The 21,006-nt window shown below is 53.4% G+C and overlaps 1 protein-coding gene across 1 annotated transcript; it reads right to left on the bottom strand.

The window, feature by feature from the left end:
* Positions 1 to 7,229: 7,229 nt before the first annotated feature.
* Positions 7,230 to 20,726, bottom strand: TAB1 (TGF-beta activated kinase 1 (MAP3K7) binding protein 1). Its single transcript, XM_043967727.1, is given in 19 exon segments — positions 7,230 to 7,747; positions 8,424 to 8,582; positions 10,619 to 10,665; positions 10,667 to 10,837; positions 12,386 to 12,494; positions 12,496 to 12,531; positions 13,483 to 13,573; positions 14,505 to 14,607; positions 14,609 to 14,639; positions 15,216 to 15,298; positions 15,300 to 15,338; positions 15,340 to 15,427; positions 15,989 to 16,053; positions 17,628 to 17,645; positions 17,647 to 17,782; positions 18,174 to 18,198; positions 18,201 to 18,310; positions 19,984 to 20,043; positions 20,521 to 20,726. Coding segments are annotated over 19 exon segments (1,785 nt in total). The 3' UTR covers positions 7,230 to 7,539.
* Between the last annotated feature and the right edge of the window lie 280 nt (positions 20,727 to 21,006).

Genomic DNA, 21,006 nt, shown 5'->3' with positions numbered 1-21,006 from the left:
TCTTGGACCATTGTATTGCTGAGAAGAGCTAGGTTTATCACAGTTGATCATTGCAGTTTATTATTATTATTAATTATTACAGATAAGGAAATTGAGACCATATTGGAGGACAAAGTCATCGAGGGTCATACAACTTATGAAGCTGAATTTGAACTGGCTCCATATTCAGCACTATTTGTACCACACCGTCCCTCCAGCACCTATCCATGGTTGGATAGCTCCAGAAACAGAGCTCACTTCTTGCCTAGTCACTTTGCCTTTTTACTTGCCCTGATGGCTATGACCTATATTGATTCTATTCAACTTTTTTTTTTTCCTATTCAACTTCTAAAAAAGGTCTTCTTTTTTTTTTTTTTTTTGGTGAGGCAATTGGGGTTAAGTGACTTGCCCAGGGTCACACAGCTAGTAAAAAAGGTCTTTTTTTCAAGAGTCAGAATGACCCCTTCCTTTACAGAAGGCTGGTCTTCCATCTGACTTGGTAAGGCTTCTTTTTCCCCCTTAAGTGCCCATAACTCAGCCTGTCGGGATGTCAGGGACTTTCCAATTCTTGTTGCTTCAAAACCTGCTTTTTTGTTTTCAGGCTGAAACCTAAGCCATTTCTGAGTCAGACCCACTCTCTTTGATGGCCAACATTCAGATGTTTGTTTCCTGACACGTGCCCCGGGGCCTCTCCAAGGGAGCAGATGGCAGCCTAATTACCTTCCACATGGGCCAAGGGGCATCAGGAACTCAAGCGGGTCATTGGTAATCCCTGCACGGCTGTGATTCTATCTTAGTTCTTTGTAAAGAGTTCAGGGCCCTTGCCCAAGGTACTGCTACCTTCCATCTGTACACCAGCTTCCACATACAGAACCAGTTCATGCACATTTGTCATCTCGTCAGGGTGGAAGAGCAAGGATTCAGATAATTTTCTTTTGGAAAAAATAACTAACTAGTTAATTTCATTAAATTGTTTATTTTCAGTCAATAAAAGTCTACCCTTTCTCCCTCACGAGTCTCCTCCCCAACTTAATGAGAAAAACAAAACCCCTGTTATAAACATGTAGAGTGAAAGAAAAAACAATTCTTCATTGTCCATGCCCCCCCCCAAATACATCTCAAAATACATTCTGAGTTCTTCCCTCTCTATGCAGAGGTAGGTAGCCTGTTTCTTTTTTTCTTTTCTTTTCTTTTTTTGTGTGAGGCAATTGGGGTTAAGTGACTTGCCCAGGGTCACACAACTAGTAAGTGTAAAGTGTCTGAGATCGGATTTGAACTCAGGTCCTCCTGACTCCAGAGTGGGTGCTCTATCCATTGCACCACCTTGCTGCCCCAGGTATCATGTTTCATCATGCGTCCTCATTCAAATACTTTTCCAGATGAAGAAGCCAGTGCTATAACAAGCATAGGGCAATGGGGACTTTCTCCCGGGGCACTGAAGTTTGGAGAGAACACAGTTTTAATCCATGGTCTGATTCTGCCACTGGGGTCTCTCTCATCTTTAAGAAGAGTACAAGGGGCTTTGACAAAGTGTTTGTTAAAATGTAGGTGGAACAGAAGAGGACCCCCAACATGTAATAGAAGAGCCCCTTATGTAGAGAGAGGCCCACCTGTGACAAGGAGGCCTGTTGTGTGGCTCCAAAGAAGGCAGAATACTCATCTCTAGCCTCTTCCTCCACCTTTCATTCCTTCCAGGAGGAGCAGCAGGAGGTTGAGGCCATGGGCCACTCTGCTCGCCTCAGAGAGAGGGGATACTGGGCTTGAAGTATATCTATCTGTTCCCTCAAAGATTGTTAATGTAGGAGATAGCTTTTGATTGCTTTGTCATTTGGGGAGGAAGGAGGACCCCAGGCTCCATATCCAAGGCTTGACTCCTTCCCCATTTAATACCAGTTCCACAATGAACACACATAGTGAATAATAAAGATCCTATTTCCCCAAAATAGCAAAATAGTCATTTCTAGCCTCTTCCTCCACACTATTTTCCAGACACAAGGCCTTTTCCCTGAGTGTTCCTTCTGCCTAGAATATTCTCCCTCCTCATCTCTGCTTCCTGACTTCCTTCAACCCCCTTCTAAAATCCCACCTTCCACAGGGAGCTTTTCCCAATTCCCCTTAGTACTAGCACCCTCCCTCTGTGGTTATGTCCAGTTATCCCATGTATAGCTTGTTTGTACATAGTTGTTTTACATGTTGTCTCCCTCATTAGACTGAGGTCTCATTTCTTAAGTCATCTGGCATTGACATATATTTACTGGTTGTGTCCTCCCCTCCTCCCATGTATCAATGCCCCTAGATTAAGCCCAGTGACAGCCCCAAGCCTGGGCTGCTCCATCTGGGTAAACATTCATTGACTGTGTTTTGGTGGAGAGGGACGAGTTGTTTTTATTGGACCAGGGACCCTGCAGGACGGACTCGGGTCAGATATCACCCAGGTTCCTTGATCATCCTACATCCTGGCCCTGTGCTTTGTTAATAACTCTCCTTCCTTGATTCCCAATTGCTGCAGGCTGAATACTTCTTGGCAGAAGCTGAGGTCCATCCTAACCCAGGGGGTGCACTCCCCCTTTCTGACTGGTTCTGTTCTAGATAGCCATCATTTCAAACCAACTAATATTTTTTGTTTGTTTTTTGCAGGGCAATGGGGGTTAAGTGACTTGCCCAGGGTCACACAGCTAGTAAGTGTCAAATGTCTGAGGCCGGATTTGAATTCAGGTACTCCTGAATCCAGGGCCGGTGCTTTATCCACTATGCCACCTAGTCGCCCCCCAAATCAACTAATATTAAATAACAATTTGATGGCATCAATAATTAAGTTGATATAAGAATGACCATTTATTATTTCTATTATTTATTACTTTTAAATGAAGTGTTAATGAATAGTAACAATAATTATAAGATCATTGCTTTCATTACTATTAACATGCTTGATAATTTAAGATAACATTTACATAGTGCCCTAAGGTTTGCAAAAGGGTCAACTTGTACTATTTCATTTTATCCTCATAACAATATTGGGAGGTCAGAGTTATTATCAGTATTTTATAGGTGAGAAAAACAGAGGTTAAGTGTCTTGCCTAGGGTCACACAACTAGTAGTTGTCTGAAACAGGATTTGAACTCAGATGTTCCTAACTTTAAGTCAGGAGTTCTATCCACTATACCAGAGGTATCAAACATAGCCATTATTGCAGACAACACCCCAGAGTGCAGGTCTGAGCCAGACTAAAACGTAATTTGTATATATTTAACAAAATAAATGAAAGCATGTTGTTCAGCCATTTTTCAGTCATGTCTGATTCTTGGTGACCCTGTTTGGGGTTTTCTTGACAAAGATGCTGGAGTGGTTTGCCATTTCCATTTCCAGCTCATTTTACGGGGGGGAAACTGAGGCAAACAGGTTGAAGTGACTTTCCCGGGGTCACCCAGCTAGAAAGTGTCTGAGGCTGGATTTGAACTTAGGAAGATGAGTCTTCCTGACTCCATTCCCTTTCAACTTTAAAGACATGATCCTAAGTCAATTCTACGGTGAGGCTAGACGTTTTAGATGGTTTTGAGTGAAATTTAATTGTTTTGTGGCCCTGGGTTGGTGTGTAACTTTCACAGTGGTGTTTTGGCAAAAACTCATCAACACTATGCTATACGAGACGATCAAATAGCTATCCCAGGAAATGTTTCTTATTGCCTTTAGACGTATGATAACTCCTTTATTCTCTCTCCAAGGCAGACTGATGAGCTACCCTTCCCTTGAACTGCAAATTCCTTATTTCTTTGTAGCAAGAATGTCACCTGATAGGATTCAGTTCCTCCAACAATACACCCACTCGTTAATCATTGGATTAGTTCAGAACCCCTTAAAGGGCTTTCTGGGAAGGGGTAGGGGAAGGAATGCAGTGGGATATATGGGAGATGTGAAAATTACTCTGTAAACAGCCTGATTCTTAATATTCTCTGCCCCTTTCCCCAACACTGCCACCACCCCTGCCACACAGCGCTAGGAGAAGCTGTGTTGTAAGAGGCATTTCTAGGATACTTCAAGGGAGGCTAGAAGTAGAAAAGCCACATGGGCTATTTGGGGGCACCTACAGAGAGCATGGGAGGGTGATCAGCACATGAGGAAATACACTTTAAGTGAGTCCAGAAGACACCAGAAAGTTGTCATTTCCTAGGGAGCCTCTGAAATTGTTTATCTGGGATTTGGAGTCAATGAGTTATATCTAGCCTCATTTGCAACGATCCATCATTCAATCGATCATAATGATCACAGAATATTAGAGTTGGGAAAACCCTCAGAACATAGGTCTTGGCAGTGTTGTCAAACTCAAGGCCCAATGGCCAGAAGTGGGTGGCAAAACTCCTTGGCATGGCCCAAATCAGACTAAAATGTATCGGGGGGATAGCAAAATAAATAAAAATATGACACAACATTGTTGTTGTTTAGTTGTTTCAGTCACACCCAGCTCTTCATGACCTCATTCAGGGTTTTCTTGGCAGAAGTGCTTTACCATTTCCTTCTCCAGTTCATTTCACAGATGAGGAAACTGAGGCAAATAGGGTGAAGTGACTTGCCCAGGGTCACACAGCTAGTCTGAGGCCAGATTTGAGGTTTTCCTGGCTCCAGGCCCAGTCCTCTAACCACTGCATCCATCACCTAGCTTCTCTTATAATAATACACTGTAGGTAAAGTTAATTTGTGTTTTTCTAAGTCGAGAGGCTGCCAGCAAGAATAGAACACTATCAAAGCTGAAAGGTATATAAGAAGTCATCTGTACTGTGAGAAATGATTATTGATAACCAATAATTTGGGGAGAGATTCAGAGCTCTCCCCTTCCAAAATTCTGACTTAGTCCAGTTTTTCTTCAATCTCAATCACTGATAATGAGATTGCATTAATTTGGGGGACTTGGGTCAGACCTCACCAACCATGCAAGAAATTTCATCTAGGGTGGGGAAGCCCATTGTGATCTCAAGCTTGGGTGAAGACAGATCCTTTTGTCTAGACAAGGGTAAGAGGGGAGGGTGTCATGTACCTGGGGCCCCCACCATTGAAGAGGAGATACATTCTTTGAATGATAGCCCAAGGCCGGGGGTGTCTGAGTGGAAATAATCTCTCTGTGCAGGGCTCCACGGACCACTTACTTTTTCAAGGGTATCTAAGCTGTGAGCCTGCCACCATGATTGTCTTTGGCCTAAGAGAGCCGGCCAAATGACCATCCTTTTATTAATAACCTGCTGACCTTATTAAAAAAAATGATTAAATGACCCAGAAACTATGTCCTCTCTCTCTCAACATTTTCACAGTACACACAAAGAAACTGAGGATGGCTTGGTGAGTATCTGTGCCCACTTGCCCAGTGAGCAGAACATCTAAGCTGGAGCTGGGTCATGCCCTGAGTCGGGGGCACCCCGGTGGGAAATCAGTGAGATTGAGCATTCCCTCAGATGATGCCATCCTGCAACCCATTTTGGGGAGTCCCTGCCAAGTGTGTGTGAAAAAGGAACCAGGTTAGGCAGGTAACACCTGGGGCTCCTCCGGGGCTAGGCCTCGACTCTGCAGGGAAGATTTGTAAGGTTAAGTCTCCCCCAGCCTCAAACCTTCCCAGGCTTCTTTAGGCTGTACTGGGTCCGAGGGCCTCCCATCCTCATAGGAGCCCTCTGGCAGGATGGAACTCAATTCAACCATTTATACAGGGACATTTATACCACCACCTAGCGTGCCTCAGAGTCAAGAAGACCTGGGTTCAAATCCCACCTATCCTGGCCAGGTGACCTGGGGCAAATCACTTACTCTCTGAGGCCCAGGCAAACCTCCCAGATGACTTGCAGCATGGTTGCTGATGCATTTCCTTACTAGCTATTTTCTACAATGGGATTCCTCAAAGAGCAGGACTTAGGGATGGTCCTTAAGACCCTTTCGGGGGTATTCAGGGTCAAAACTATTTCCATAATAATGCTAATATTTTAACTTTGAATTCGATAAATGCAGAAAGGTATAAGCCACAGGCCTAGGGGGGCCCTCAATAATTTTTAAGCATACTAAGGGGTTTCAAACTGAAAACCTCTGAGAATTGCTGTCTACATAGCTAAGGTGGAAATACGTTTGTGCGCGTGTATGTACAATGGGTGTTGTACTTCTTGTTTTCTTGATGGGGGGGAAAGGCAGTGGAGGGAGGGAGAAAACATAGAACTGAAAATAAAAATAAAATAGAAATATTTTTAAAGAGAACGGCTTAACACTACTGAAGTCACACATCTGGGCCCCCCCCAAAGGGGCAAAGCACCGTGGGCTATGAAGATAGAAAAGGATTTGGTGCCCGACCTAAAGCTTAGTGTCAGCGGTGGGAGATGGGGCGTGCGCACTGACAGGGTGACATGGGGTGAGAACGTCTGGGTGTGTGAGGAGTATCGGAGGACAGGGAGGGCTCAGGAAGTAAGGGAGGATCAGGAAAGGCTTCCAAGCAGAGGAGGCGCTAAAGTGACCTCGGGAAGAAGAGGATTCAGGAAGGCAGCAGGGATGGGCAGCCTGCACAGAAACAAGGTGGGAGATGACCGGCTGAAGGCAGGGAAAAGTGGGAAAAGTAACTGGCCCAGTTTGGCTGGATGTGACCAAGAGTAGGTGAACCGAGGCTGGAAGGTGGGGTGGGGTGGGAGTCCTGTGGAGGAGGGCCACACTGAAGAGGCACTAGGGAGCTCTAGAAGGCTCCTGAGGAGAGGGGGAAGGTGGGGGGGGGGCAGTGCAGTGAAGCCAGGCTGGGGGCAGGAAGCCTGTTACCAGAGTCCAAGCAAGCAGTGGGAGGGGCCTGTACTAGGGGTGCTGCCCACTGTGGGAGGAGAGGGAGGGGGAGAGTCAAAGGGGCCCCCAGGTGGTCAGCCTGGTCAGTGCCGGAGGCCGGGTCTGGTCTGTTTGCCTCCCTCCTTGCCAATGTCCCAGGCTCCCTCTTGGTGCTGGAGAGCCGGATGGAAACTTGCCTGCTTCTCTGGGCCAGGGGGTGTGCCAGCACCTGCCCCTGCAAACGACGAGGAGCGACTGCTGCCAGCTGACTCCCCTGGGGCCCAGCGGGGACCAACCCAGAGGCTCACTGGGTGAGAACTGAGAGACAAAGGGCTTGCCTGGGTGAGGGTGCCCCCATTGAGCAGGGACCTGAGAGCTTCCTGCTCTGGGGGGGCCCTGGGGGAAGGGCAGGCCAGGGAGCTCTGCTTAGAAGGGGCCACCTTCTGGGGGGGCTGAGGGAGGCGCACACAAGCCTGAGGTAGATGGTACAGGTTACATTTATTGGGAGAGACAGGTACCAGTCCCCAGAAATGCTAGGCTGCCAGGGTGGGTGGCTACTTGCTCCCAATGTACAGTCTCCACTTGGGTCCTCTGTGCCAGGTGATCCCCGCAGATTCCATCTGGGGGACCTGGGCAGTGAGAAGAGTGGGGGCAGGGTTCTGCTTCCCCTACATGTGCCCCACAGCTTCACAAGAAGCCCAAGAGGTCCTGACAATGGTCCCCAGGGGATAGGGTCCAGGTGGAGGGACCGCGACGGTCCCCTCCCATCACAGAGCCATGGCTTCAGCGCTAAGACACTGGAAGGGGCCCCTGCTCCCCGTGGTCCATATTCCAGAGCCGGTAAAACTCAGCAAAGTCCACATAGGGCTCCACCCGACCGTCCTCATCGGGCTGGAGGGAGTGGGAGGGGCGAGAGCGGAAGAGACCCCCGTCCGAGCTGGAGCTGCTGCTCTGGGTGTGCGTGTTGGTGGACTGCAGGGTCATGGTCGGGCTTTGGCTGCAAAAGAACATGGAGGAGAGATGTTTGCCTACCCCAAGGCCTCCCCACAGGAAGCCCAGGAGGAAGGGCAGGGAGAGAATGGCCAGGTTTCCTCCCCACACAACGCTCTCTCCACCTTCTTCAGGGGAGATTCAGCCTCTTGCAATCCGGGGACCACCCCAGAGACCACCCAGTACGAGGGGACCCTCCTGCCCCATATGTGGGGTGGGGGCAGGGGCTGGGTCTGGAGGAAGAGCCCCAGGGCCCCGCCCCATGTCCTTCTCAATGGCGGCACCCCACTGTGAGTGCCTTGGCAGGCAGAAGCAGTTGGTCCCCTGAGTGGGCCAGGGGCGGCATCTCCATTATTTTGCAAGGGACTGGAATGTGGAAACCAGAGCTGCAAGCGAGGGAACATCCCCTGTGGGCAGGAGGCCGGGCAGGAAACCTGTCGGGCAGGTCTGTGGTTCCAGGCCCCTTCCTCATGCTCCACCCCACCCCAGCCCCCCATCCTAGACTTCCTCAGGCACTGTGTGTGTCCATAGGACAAAAAACTGGGAAAAGCGCTGTGTACAGCAGTGCTGCACATACTGGGCCGGGCCGAACCTTCCCCCCATTCCCAAGTGCTCTGTCTGCCCATGGTGGTCCAGCCCCGGGGGCTGAAAGAAGGATGGTCCCCGGCACAGGGCAGACTTACTTGGTGAGGGTGGGCGTCGCCTCATCCAGGGTAGAAGCGCTGTGGGCACCATTGACCATCTGTCCCTGGGAGGGCATAACGAGGGACAGCGTCACACTGGTCTTGCTGGTGCTCTGGGCACTGGAGTATGGCACCGAGACGGGATACACACGTCCTCCTGGAAGAAAGACATCCAAGACTGAGCCGGGGCCCTGGCGCAGGGCTGCAGGCAGTGGTTGGGCTCTCTGCCCAGCCCCCTCCTCCATCTATCAGCAGGGATGTCCTGAGAAGCCAACACCCAGACAACCCCACCCCCAAGTGGCTCATCCTATCTGCATCCGACCCACTCCCATGGTCCCCAAACAACACTCTCCCTTCTGTCCCCGGAGCAGCCATGTAGACGGCTGTACTGAAAAGGAGCAGGCAGGTGGCCCAGGGTCCCAGAGCCAGGAGCCGTGCGTGCCCCGACCCCAGCTGCAGGGACGGGCTCTGGGCCTGGTGCTAAGTGGGGCCCCAGCATCCTGTCACCTCTGTGGAGGCCCCCTCAGCAGTCGTGTTCCCAGGGTACCTCCACCCACCGTGGAGCCCCAGCTGAGGCAAAAATCAGGAGGTTCCTAGGGCTGGTTTTTAAGAGGTTCCTCCCCCAGTCAAGCATCAGTCTTACATGCAGACTGACAGTGTCCCCATTCTTCTGGTCAGGTCACTGAAGAGCAGAGGTGCCCCCCCCCCCCCAGCCCCGCCCGGCCCGGAGCCCTCCCACCACACCAATGCACATCAATGCAGACAATGCTTGACTGTCATCAAAACAGGCAAAAATGCAAAGAATTCACCAAGCTGACAAAGGCAGCCTCCCACCCCCTCCCCCAAGCGAGGCACGGAATGCTGGCCCGCCCACCTCTGAAAATGAAAACTGAGCATCCCCAAAGGGCTTGAGCTGGACAAGGAATAATGGACAGACGTGGGAGCGGAGGAGACGAGCTGGTCACGTGAAGAGAGCAGGGAGGAAGAGCGGACCGCCTGCGCCCCAGCATGGCGGCAGACAAGAGGGAAGGATGAGCGCAGGCAGAGCACCGGTGGCAAGGATGCCCGGAGTCCGTGACCACACTGAGGAGACAGGTCACAGCAGGATGCAAGGACAAAAGCAGGTAAGGGGAGGGCTGGGGGAAGCAGCAAGAGCCAAGATTTCATCCAGTCTCAGACGTGACTAGCTGGGCGAGCTCTCCCTCGGGGGCCCAGGGCCTCCTCATAAGCACCCCGGGGGTAGGGGGAAGGATCCCAGGAGATAATAGAGCTCAGACACACATAAATGCACACTCTTATCACTGTTCACCAGTGACCTCATCTGTGAAATGGGCTAAGATGAGCCTCCCTTTCCCCGGGGGTGGGGGTGAGGAGCCTGACTAGGAGATGTCTCTAAACACACACACACACACACACACACACACACACACACACACACACACACACACACACACACACACACACACACACACATATTCATCCTTAGCTCAGGCTACCACTGAGATCCTTGACCATCTGGCGTCGAACGCAGAGCACCAAGCCATGAAGGACAGACAGGGCCAAAGAAGCCCCTCGAGGAGCACTCTGGCCCCAGGGGATGGCTTGCTCCATGATGGATTCCCCATGGCTCCACTCCCCACTGCAGACAGTCCGCTCTTAGCCGCAGGGCTGATGCGCAACAGTGGCGGGCTCCATCATGGTACCACTGACCCTAACCCTAATTTCAAAGCCTCAGGACTAAAGAAGAGTCAGAGAAGTAACCAGCCTCTTGATAGGCAATCAGCCTGTCATAATTTGTCTGTCAAAAGATGCTGCTGGGGGGGCGGCTAGGTGGCACAGTGGATAAAGCACCGGCCCTGGATTCAGGAGTACCTGAGTTCAAATCCGGCCTCAGACACTTGACACTTGCTGGCTGTGTGACCCTGGGCAAGTCACTTAACCCCCATTGCCCCACACACACAAAAAAAAGATGCTGCTGAGTCCCCAGAATAGGGTCAACATGCCCCGGGCTTCATGGGGCAGTAGGAAGAGCTGAGTGAGAAAAGGGAGGTGGGGGCCAAGGCCTGCCCGTGGCCCCCTATGGGACTGTCATGAAGTCTCCCCCATCGCACCTGGACCCCTGCTGGGCACTCCCTCCCTCGAAGTATGGAGCTGGTCTGGGCACCACGGGGCAGGCAGGCAGGCGGGCGTACCTCTGGGCTGGGGTCAGGGTGGGCTGGCTCATCTCGCCCAGTGAGTACCCCAAAGTTCCTCACCAGCAGGGTCATGTCCTCGTGCCGGGGGCAGAATGTGGAACGTTCCCCGCCACTGGCAAAGGTGTCCCCGTGGATACGTTTCACCCGGTCCACCACAGCCTGGGCCACCCGCGTCCAGGGAGGTCTGCTGGCAAATTCTGTGTCAATCATGGCTGCAATCTCTGGAAAGAAGCACGAGGGGACGTGTGGGCCAGGCAAAGCCAAGACAGGAGCAGATGTCACCGCCCAGTGACTGGGGAGAAGAGCCCCCCAGGTCAGAGCTGGGGGAGAGGGTCACCCCAACAGGTAGTTACAGCTGGTGGCCCAGTGGAGAGAGCAGGGCCTTTCAAACCTTCGCACTTGTGACCCCTCCACATGAGAAACTTTTACACAAGCCCGGGTATACAGGTCTATAAGACTACACAACTTTTTACTTGTGATCCCCACACTCAGTTAACCACCACCCACAGTTTAAGAAGCTTTGGGATAGCACAGCAGGCTGAGTCAGAGAAGACTCCCTGAGTTCGAATCTGGCCTCAGACACTTACTAGCTAGTCCTGTGACCCCTTCAGTTTTCCTTATCAGTAAAATGGGAGGGGAACAAATAGCACCTCCTCAGGTGGAGCTGAGGATCAAATGAAATCCTCCTCCTTGGAAAGCACTTGGCAGTCCCCGGGCACACAGGAGGCCCTGTATACGGTGAGCCTCTCACCACCACCAGCCCTCCTCCTTCTGAACAGCTCCTCGGAGCCTGGTGGGCAGAAGCCCTCCCCCCCAGGCCCCCCCAGCCCCTGCTCCTCGACGTCTCCTCCACCAAGTGGGCCGAGCTGTGATGAGCAGGAGGCCAGCCGAGCGCCCTGCCCTGGGCCCTGAAGCTCCTGGCCTCAGCCTCCTGTCATCCTACAGGTGGGATCTTTTATTTATCTTCACACTCACCATCTGCCCCGTACCGATCAGTACCGCAACGGTGACGGCAGCAGGCTGGTGTACGGGGGGGAGAGCCGGGAGGCCCGGGTCCTGGCTGGGCCACCAGGGGAAAATCCCCAGGCCACTCTCCAGAGCCAGCAGGCAGAGCAGCTGGCCTGGGCCTTGGCTGCTGCGGGGGCCGCCGCTCCCCTCAGGCGGCTCTCTCTGTGACAGACCCCTCAGGAGCCCACCAAAAGTGGGAAGCACAAGTAGCATGAGCCCACCTGACAGATGAGGAAGTCAAGGCTGAGCGAGGGGGATGGGCCCCAGCACTGCAGTCTGGCCTCTTGGCCTTCGCCCCTCTTGCCATCCTGCCTCTAAACAGCATTCAAGGCAAAGGCTGAGGCCCACAGCCTGTGCTTTTTCTCTTTCGCCCCTAAGTTCCTGAGGCCCAGAAAGAGCCTGTTGCTTGGTCCCCCTCCCCCTTCCTTTCCTTCCCCCAACTGTGGGTCTCATCTCGTGCGTGCAGGCCAGCATAGGGACAGGGCCGGCCACAGAGAACGTGGGGAATCCGGGAAACGGGCCCTGGATGTGCCCCTTTAAAAACCAGCCCAGGCTGGGAAGAAGGCCCATTTTCCACTAGTCACTCCCCACTGTTCTCTGCTGGCCACCAGGCACCGAGCAGCCTATGCCAAGTTGGCCCGGGTGTCACTCAGAGGAGAAAGTTCCAGGGTCACTGGGTACTGGCCTGGCACCCCCCGAACACCCCACCATGCAGGAGAAGGCCCCCCCATGTGGCCAGGCTCCCGCTCAGGGCAGGGCTCACCTGATTGGCCTGCCCAGCCCGTGGGCAGCCTCCAGGGCTTTGTAGAGCCCCTCTGACATCAGCACCAGGAAGCCAGTCACACCCTCCAGGGGCTGCCCTCCATGATTCTGGCTCTGCGATAATGGGCTTGGACTTGGCAGCGCTGTGAGGAGAGAGCCGCGGGGGACACTTGACTCTTGAGAAGTCGTTTCATGGGCTCCCGCGCTGGTTCCCCTCCCCCTCACACACACACACACACACACACACACACACACACACACACACACACCCACACACACACACACACACACACACAAATAAAGGAAGGAAACGGGAAGACGGGGATGGGGGGAGATGGTCAGGGCAGCGACAACCGAAAGGGCTCAGGAGGCAAAGGCAAAGTGCTGGGCCACGCAGCGCCATGGGGCGGAGCTGCCCCGCGGAGGGTCCCTGGTCCTTCTGCCCACTCCCTGCACACCCTGCTTCTCACAAGGAAGCCCGCTCGCTCCATTCTGGGGCAGCACCCACTGTCAAAAGGGCTCTGACCCCTGCCCACTCTGCCCATCCCCCCCACCCCCCCCCACAGATCCTATCCTATCTCAGGGCCACACAGAACAAGTTTCCAAATGCTGAAAGACGGCTTTCCTGTGCCCCGCTGGCTCCTTGTCCTTGGGGTCAGCAGCCCACTCAACCCAAAGGCAATGATGCCTCCTTTTTTTTTTTTTTGCAGGGCAATGAGGGTTAAGTGACCTTGCCCAGGGCCACACAGCTAGTAAGTGTCAAGTGTTGAGGCCAGATTTGAACTCAGGTTCCTCCTGAATCCAGGGCTAGGTGCCACTGTGTCACCTAGCCTGCCCCCAATGATGCTTCTTTTTTTTTTTTTTTTAGTGAGGCAATTGGGGTTAAGTGACTTGCCCAGGGTCACACAGCTAGTAAGTGTTAAGTGTCTGAGATTAGATTTGAACTCAGGTACTCCTGACTCCAGGGCTGGTGCTCTATCCACTGCGCCACCTAGCTGCCCCCCTCCCAATGATGCTTCTAACTGTCACTCACCCCCAGGCTTCATCCAGGGGTATGATGCAGGGGACTGCTCAGAGCAGAAAATTCCCCTCACCTGAGCAATTCTATGTCGCTGTAGCCATATTTGACCTTGTAGTCTCCGATGCGGCGGGTACTCTCCTGGCCACCCGATGGTCCCCAGCTGGCTTGATCTTCCCTGCATCCAGACCTGCCGAGGAGAAAAACAATCCCACAGATTTCTCTAATGCAGAAGTTCTCCAATGTGGTCTGGGGCCTCTGAGGGTCCCAAGACCCTTTTTCACAGGGTCTGTGAGGCCAAAATTATTGTCAGAATGTACTAAGATAGGGGCAACTAGGTGGCGCAGTGGATAGAGCACCAGCCCTGGAGGTCAGGAGGACCGAGTTCAAATCTGATCTCAGACACTTAACACTTACTAGCTGTGTTGACCCTGGGCAAGTCACTTTACCCCAATTCGCCTCACTAAAAAAAACAAACAAAAAACAGACTGTACTAAAGATGTTTCAGTTTCTACACGGCAAATGGGATGGACATAACCAGTATAAACAAAAGCTCTTTGGGTCCTTGATATTTTAAGAGGGTAACGAGGTCTCGAGACCAGAAAGTTTGGCCACGGATGCTCTAATCCTCATAAGGAGGAGCAGAAACAGGATCCTGAGGTAAAGGGAGTGTGATGCTTTGGAAGAGATTGTTATCACAGGGCAGCTAGGTGCGCAGTGGATAGACCACCGGCCCTGGAGTCAGGAGGACCCGAGTTCAAATCCAGCCTCAGACATTCAACACTTACTAGCTGTGTGACCCCTGGGTAAGTCACTTAACCCTCATTTCCTAAAAAAATAAAAGAAGAAGAAGAAAATGTTTTCACAGTCCCATCAAGATGACCCTGGGGAAGTGGGGGAACCCCAGCCTCTCAGGGGCCCTGGCTGGATAGGCCAGAAACATGAATCCATTATCATCCCCAGTGCACATCCCACTCAGAGCATCCTCAGGGAGGAGCGTGAGCACTGCCAGGCCTAACCAAGCACAACTTCACCCATGCTCTGCCAGGCTCTCCACTGCCTGCCATCAGCCTGGTGCCCAGGGATGCCCATCTGGACAGCGGGCACGAGGCACATACCCCAGCTGGGACAGGCGGAAGAGCTCGTCCTCATTTTCGGTAGTGTGGTCAGCGTTCAGCTGCGTCACCTGCAGCCCGTCTCCCCGTGGCCTTGCAGAGCAGCGCGCGGTTCGTACTGGGACGGGAAGAGTTGGTTAGCAGGCAGCCATGGGAGTGGAGAGAGATGGCAGGCACCTCCCACACACAGCTGCTCTACAGGCAAGCTCCACTCACAGCCCTCAGGAGGAAAGTCCCTGTCCCCCAAATCCAGCCCAAGAGAGCGGGACCTGTCACCATAAAGCTAATCTTCCACCATTTTCTTTCTTTAAGAAAGATAAAGTTACACTGAACTCTTTCATTTGGTGATACCTTACTACACCTCTCCCCTTCTTCTGTGACAGAGCGGGAAACAAAGGTAAGGAAACCTCACCCAGGCACCTCATGGAACAGCCCTTAGACAGTCCGACTCAACGTTCAAGTCCACGGCCCCCACCTCTCCAAGCAAAGGAGCCCCCAGACTTTCCCAGAAAGCGAGTCTGGGAAACCAGTCCCTTCTGTGAACGGTCAGGCCTCAGAATGGCAATTCCTCCAGGCTGCAGCCACCAGCAGCCTCTGCAGAGGTTGGGGGCTCTCCAGTCAACCTGGCCTTGGAATTCCCAAGCTCATGTTCTCAGCCCTTCCCCCAAGCCCACTCCCCTCTCTCCTGCCAAGCAGAGCCTCACCAACATTGGCGATGTAGAGCTTGTTGTTGAGAATGAGCGCCACCACAGCCATCGCCCCCCTCGCCCCCCAGAAGAATCTCTCTCTCCAGCACCTTCAGCTTCTCCAGGATCTTTCTGGTACTGAGGCGGTAGCTGGTGCTAGAGGGACCCCCCCTGTAACCCAGAGAGCACCTGTGAGGCCCGGACCAGCCCCATCACTGTCCTGCGAGCTCTTCAGAACTGCTGAAGATGGGCAAGCTAGGTGGCGCCGTGAATAGAGCACCGGCCCTGGAGTCAGGAGGACCTGAGTTCAAATCGGCCTCCGACACTTAACACTTACTAGCTGTGTGACCCTGGGCAAGTCACTTAACCCCCAATTGCCTCACTTAAAAAAAAAAGAAAAAAGAAAAAGAACTGCTGAGGAGAGCCTTCATTGGGGGGGGGGGGCAAGGGTATGGCCTCAGGCCATCATCACAGCACAAAGTGGATTCCACCTTGGGCCAGCAAGTCCTGGCTGCCCTGGTCCAGGACAAACCCCCCAGACCCAGAGAAGCCATGACCGGGGGCCCTGCTTTCAGTCCTGAGCGAGGCCTCTGCCCCCCCAGGTCTCAGAGCAGATAATCTCTACCATCTTCTCAGATCCTAAGAGCCAAGCTGCCCTGCCGGGAAGCTGGAAACCAACAGGGGCAGAGGAAGCTCGGGCCCCCTGGCTTCCTCATGGCGGGCGGGGAGGGGGTGGTGGTGGCAGAGAAGCTGTTACCTCCGGCAGCTGCGACCTGCAGACCTCGCCTGCTCTGCCAAGCTGTCATCAATGGACTCCAGGAAACTCCTTTCCACCCACGTCAAAAGCTGCAGGGCAAAGGACCAGGAAACATCAGAGCCGGCATGGGCAATGCCTTGGAGCACCCACTTACCCGATTCCCCCAAAGTCTTCCACCGGATAATAGCATGATCAACTCTTCAGGGGTGTCTTAAGGATGGCTCCTATGGATAAGGAATCTGGTGTCCGGCCCCAGGCCTAGAAAGTCCCATCCCCTGGCTGGGGTACACAAGGGGGCCGGGCAGGGGCTGCCTCAGCCCCACGACACAGAGTGCTCCCTTCTACAAGTTGCTGCTGCGCAGTGCTGTGTCTTGCAAAGATCGGGGGCTTGGCACCTATGTGCCAGGTGAAGGAGGAGGTCATCCCGAATGGGGTCAGGCCCCACCTTGGCCAGGACTCTCCCCTCCTCCAATCACATGCCTCTCCTTAAGACAGCACGGCGTAGGAGAGGGTGCTGCTGTCATTGCAGCCATCTCCATGGCCCACCAGCCAGGCAGCTGGCCGAGCCTGGGCTTCTGTTCCTCCCCAGAAGAGCGGTGTCACCACGCTTTGCCACCTGTCATCTCACGGGGCAGTTGCCATGGGAAGTGTTGTGAGTTCAGGCCATACAGGGACTCCTTGGAAGAAGTGGGGACGCTGGGCCAAGAAGAGAAAGCTTATGGGGCATGAGCACGAGACACCTTCATGTGCTGGATGGCTGCTATGTGGAGGAGGGAGAGGACTTGTTCTTGGCTCCAGAGGGACAGGCAGAAGGGGGAGAGGGGGGGAGAGCTGAGGAGAGGAAAACTAGGGATGAAAACTGTCCAGAAGGAGAAAGGAGACCTGGGCCAGGGAGTGAGCTCTCCGTCACCAATGCCTTCCAACGGATGCCCAAAGACTGCCGCGAGTGCCAGTGTCGCGGCTTCTTCAGACTCAGGGCAGATCCATCCTCTGGCTCCCCTCGAAATCTATTCTGTAGGCACGCTGCCATTATCCCCTCCCCACCACGCGGGCAGGGAGCACAGGAGGTGCTTCACAAGCCTTTGCTGACTGGATGGACTGACCTGACTGCACTAATTCTCACAAGTCTCCCAGGCTTCCTGAAGCCACCGCTTTCATGCTTTCCTGCGGACTGTTTCATTGCATCCACATGCATCACTTGTTCAGTTATTCCCATGGAGGCCCCCTGCCCCCGGAGATTCCCAGAATCACTCTCCTCCTCGCAGGAGAGAGGGGACCCGAGGACCCCCTTCTGTCCTGCTCCCCTTGGCTGCCAGAGGGCTTGGGAGTGTTTTGGTGAGTAACACTGGGGGACGGGGTGGGAGGCCGTCTGCTGACAAGGACAGGAGAGGATGAGAGCCAGGGTCCAGGGAGAGGGTTTGTCTCGGCAAGGAGAAGGGACACCTGTGCACCTGAGAGCGGAGGGAAGGAGCTGGTGGGGAGAATGTGGGGGAAGAGGGAGGCTGTGGAGGCCACAGAGACAGATGGCCTGGGAGCTCCCTTGGGACACCGGCGCTATGGCCAGGAATGGGCCGCTATCACCTCCACCCTCTTCCTGGCGCCCTGTCTGGACCCAGGGGCCCAGCTCTCCTCCCCCTCCTCCATGGGGTGCCAGCGCCCTCACCTGGAGCAGCACCCGCCTGGACGTCAGCCTCGCTGTGGTCAGCATGCAGCTGGCCCAGCAGCAGCTCCGCGGAGAGCCGCTGCCCCACAAAGTTGGCCACTCGATTGCCGTCGTAGCCATTGAAGACCCCGTAGAGGAAGCAGTTGTTCTCGCTCCTAACAGAAGAGAGGAGAGGCTTAGGCCAGTGGTCTGTAGCAGCGTGCCCACCTAGCACAGGGGACGGAGGAGCTGTCAGCTCTCCACTTTCAGCCAGCACCTTGGCTCCACTAATTACTAGCGACGGAATCTTGGCTAGCCCCCTCCCCTCCGTGAGCCTCAGTTCTCCTTCTCTGTCAAACGAGGGGTCCATCTTATGGCCCTGGCACTCCTCTGCCCTGTCATTTCCCCTAGGGAAGTTGTGGTGCGGGCAGCCATAGAGGCCTGTCTCTGAAACCCACAGCAACTCACCACGGTGGGTCATGGGATGCCCCACATCAGTAACAGTGGCTTCTCCTCCTGCTTGGGCACCTCCCTCCCAGCATAGGGCAGCAGCAGCGAGCCCCTCACCTAAACTTGAGCCAGTTATCCTCCAAGGATGGCTCTCGGTGCCCTTGCCATCAGCAGAGTAGGTACGGTTTGGAGTGGAGCCAACTCCAGAGAGCTGGCAGAGGGGCAGGTCATCGGTCCAACTTGGCTTGCTGCTCCTGAGGGAAAGACAAGAAAGGTAGGAGATGCACCACCTCCCCCCTTCTTCCCTGCCCCAGCCGAGTCTTTCTCTTCCCAAAGCAAACCCATCAGACCGAGCACAATCCTCCCCCACCATCTCTTCTTCCATCTGCAAAATCATGACTGTGATGAACGGATGAGCACAGAGGGCTCTGAAGGGCTTTCTTATGATCTGTCTCACACTTTGGAAAGACTGTAAATAGGCTCCCAGCAAAGTCTCCGTATGGATACTGGACCCCTAACAAATACTGGGTGCGATGGCAACCAGTGTTAGAAAAAACAGGGGATTTGGAAGAAACAAAAACAAGGCACACAAATGTTAAAAAAAAGGTGTTTCTGAAATTTGACTGAAAGGATGAAAAATCTTTCATGTCAAATAATCAATAACATTTACATAGTGCCTCCGGTGCACTGGGCACTGTGCTAAGTGCTGAGGATACAAAAAGAGGCAAATGGAGCAGCTAGGTGGCACAGTGGATAGAGCACCGGACGTGGAGTCAAGAGGACCTGAGTTCAAATCCAGCCTGATACTTAACGCTTACTACGCTGTGTGACCCTGGACAAGTCACTTAACCCCAGTTGCCTCACCAAAAAAAAAAAAAAGAAAAAAAAGAAGCAAAGACAGTCCCTGCCTCAGAGAGCTCACAGTCTAAAGGGGGAAACAACAAGCAAACAAATACATACAAACAAGCAAGGGCCATGATCAATAGGAAATAATGGAGGGAGAGGAGGCGTCAGGAAGGCTTCCTGTAGGAGGTGAGATTTTCATTAGGACTTAAAGGAAGCCAGGGAGGTAGGTGGTCAGAGTCCAAGAGGGAGGGTTTGAAGGTACTGGAATGAGACAGACACCCCCCCCCCAGCAGTTACTGCAATAATCCAGGTATGAGGTGACTGGGGCCTGCACCAGGACGGGAACAGTGTCAGAGGAGAGAAGGGGGTGTATTTTAGAGATGCTGATGAGGTGAAGTCAACAGAGTGGACATGGGGAGTGACAGATGGGGAGGAATCCGGGATGACTCCAGAGGTGGGAGCCTGAGGGTTGGGGAGGACAGCATCATCCCCTACAGTAGTGGGGAAGGTGGGGGAGGGGGATAGAGTTCAGTTTTGGACATAGTGAGTTTAAGGTGTCTCAGAAGCAGCTGGAGATGTGAGAATGGAGGTCAGCAGAAAAACTGGGGCAGGAGAGGTAGATCTGAGAATTATCGGCACAATAACTAAACTAATTCAAGCCGTGGGATCTGATGAGATGATCACCAAGTGAAGGAGCACAGAGGGGAAGGGCAGAGGGCCCAGGACAGAGCCCTGAGGACACCTGTGGTCAGAGGGCAGGGTCTGGCAGAGCTGACAGAAGAGGAGCGGTCAGCAGGGGAAGAGGACAGGCAGGAGAGAGGGGTCCCAAAAACCAAGAGAGAAGACTACCAAGGAAGAGATTGCTCAACAGTGTCTGAGGCTACAGAGGTCAAGAATGAGCACTGAAGGTAGCTAGGTGGCAGAGTGGATAGAGCACCGGCCTTGGATTCAGGAGGACCTGAGTTCAAATCCAGCCTCAGACACTTGACACTTACTGTGTGACCCTGGGCAAATCACTTAACCCTCATTGCCCTGCCAAAAAAAAGAATGAGCACTGAGACAAAGCCACTGCCCTTGGCACCTGGGGGACGGCTGGTCCCTTCGAAGAGGCCATTTCGTTGGAATGAGGTCGGAAGCTGGGCTGTAAGGGGTTAAAAAGAGGGTGGGAGGAATTCTCAGGAGTTTAGGTACAGAGGGCAGAAAAGAAATCGGACAACAGTTAACAAGGGTAGAGGCAGCTAGTCATAAAAAGAACAGGATATCGTGGGGCAATTCGGAGTTGGCAGGAAGAGAAACAGTTTGCAACCGACTTTCTCAACCAGGTCTGATAAAACCTGGAGTCGGGGTCAGTGGGGACTGTGCCCCAGCTGGTGACACCAGCCAAATCCAGAACTCAAAGTGGTCAACAGAGCTGTCCTTCAGTCAGGGGACCTGGGTTCAAATTCCCAACCCGGCAGCTCATTGCCTATGTCATCCCAAGGGCCCTTCATGGTCCCAGATGCCTCGTCTGACCACTCGTCTAGCTTATCAAGGTCCATTCTAAGCTGTGGCGGCCAGGACTGAGCACAGACTCCAGATGCGGGAGCAGCTGGGCAGGGGACAAGAATGCACCACACACCTGCTCTCCAGTGCTGGCCCCTCCCGAACACCCCAGTCCCTTCCTGCTTGTTTCTGCTCATCCCCACGACATTTCCCGTTGTTTGAGGAGGTCCAGCATTCTGGCCCAGGCAGATCTTTGTGGACGACTGTCACCTGAGGGGTGAGGTGCTCTGTCAGCTCCTGACTGAGCGACTGTTCACTCTCACTTAGCTGGCAGCACCGCATGATAAAACTCGGCCTCTGTGTGCTGGGCTGGGTGGGAGAGCCGGGCTAGTCTCTTCTGGTCTCCATTCCTCTCAGTGATTCCATTCCCACAACATGCCTCACGGCTGTCCCCTTCTCTCCATTCACACGGCCCCCATCCATCTTTACTACACCGGTTCTCTAAAAGCTTGGCTCTGACCAAGTCACTCCCTTACTCAAGAAACATCGGCGGGCTTCCTCCTACGTCCAGGACTAGACAAACACCTCTCTTTGGCACTAACAGCCTTTTACAGCTGGTGCC

The sequence above is a fragment of the Dromiciops gliroides genome, chromosome 5 (genome assembly GCF_019393635.1).
Source record: "Dromiciops gliroides isolate mDroGli1 chromosome 5, mDroGli1.pri, whole genome shotgun sequence".
Taxonomy (NCBI): Eukaryota; Metazoa; Chordata; class Mammalia; order Microbiotheria; family Microbiotheriidae; genus Dromiciops; species Dromiciops gliroides.
This window is presented reverse-complemented; position numbering and strand designations above follow the sequence as displayed.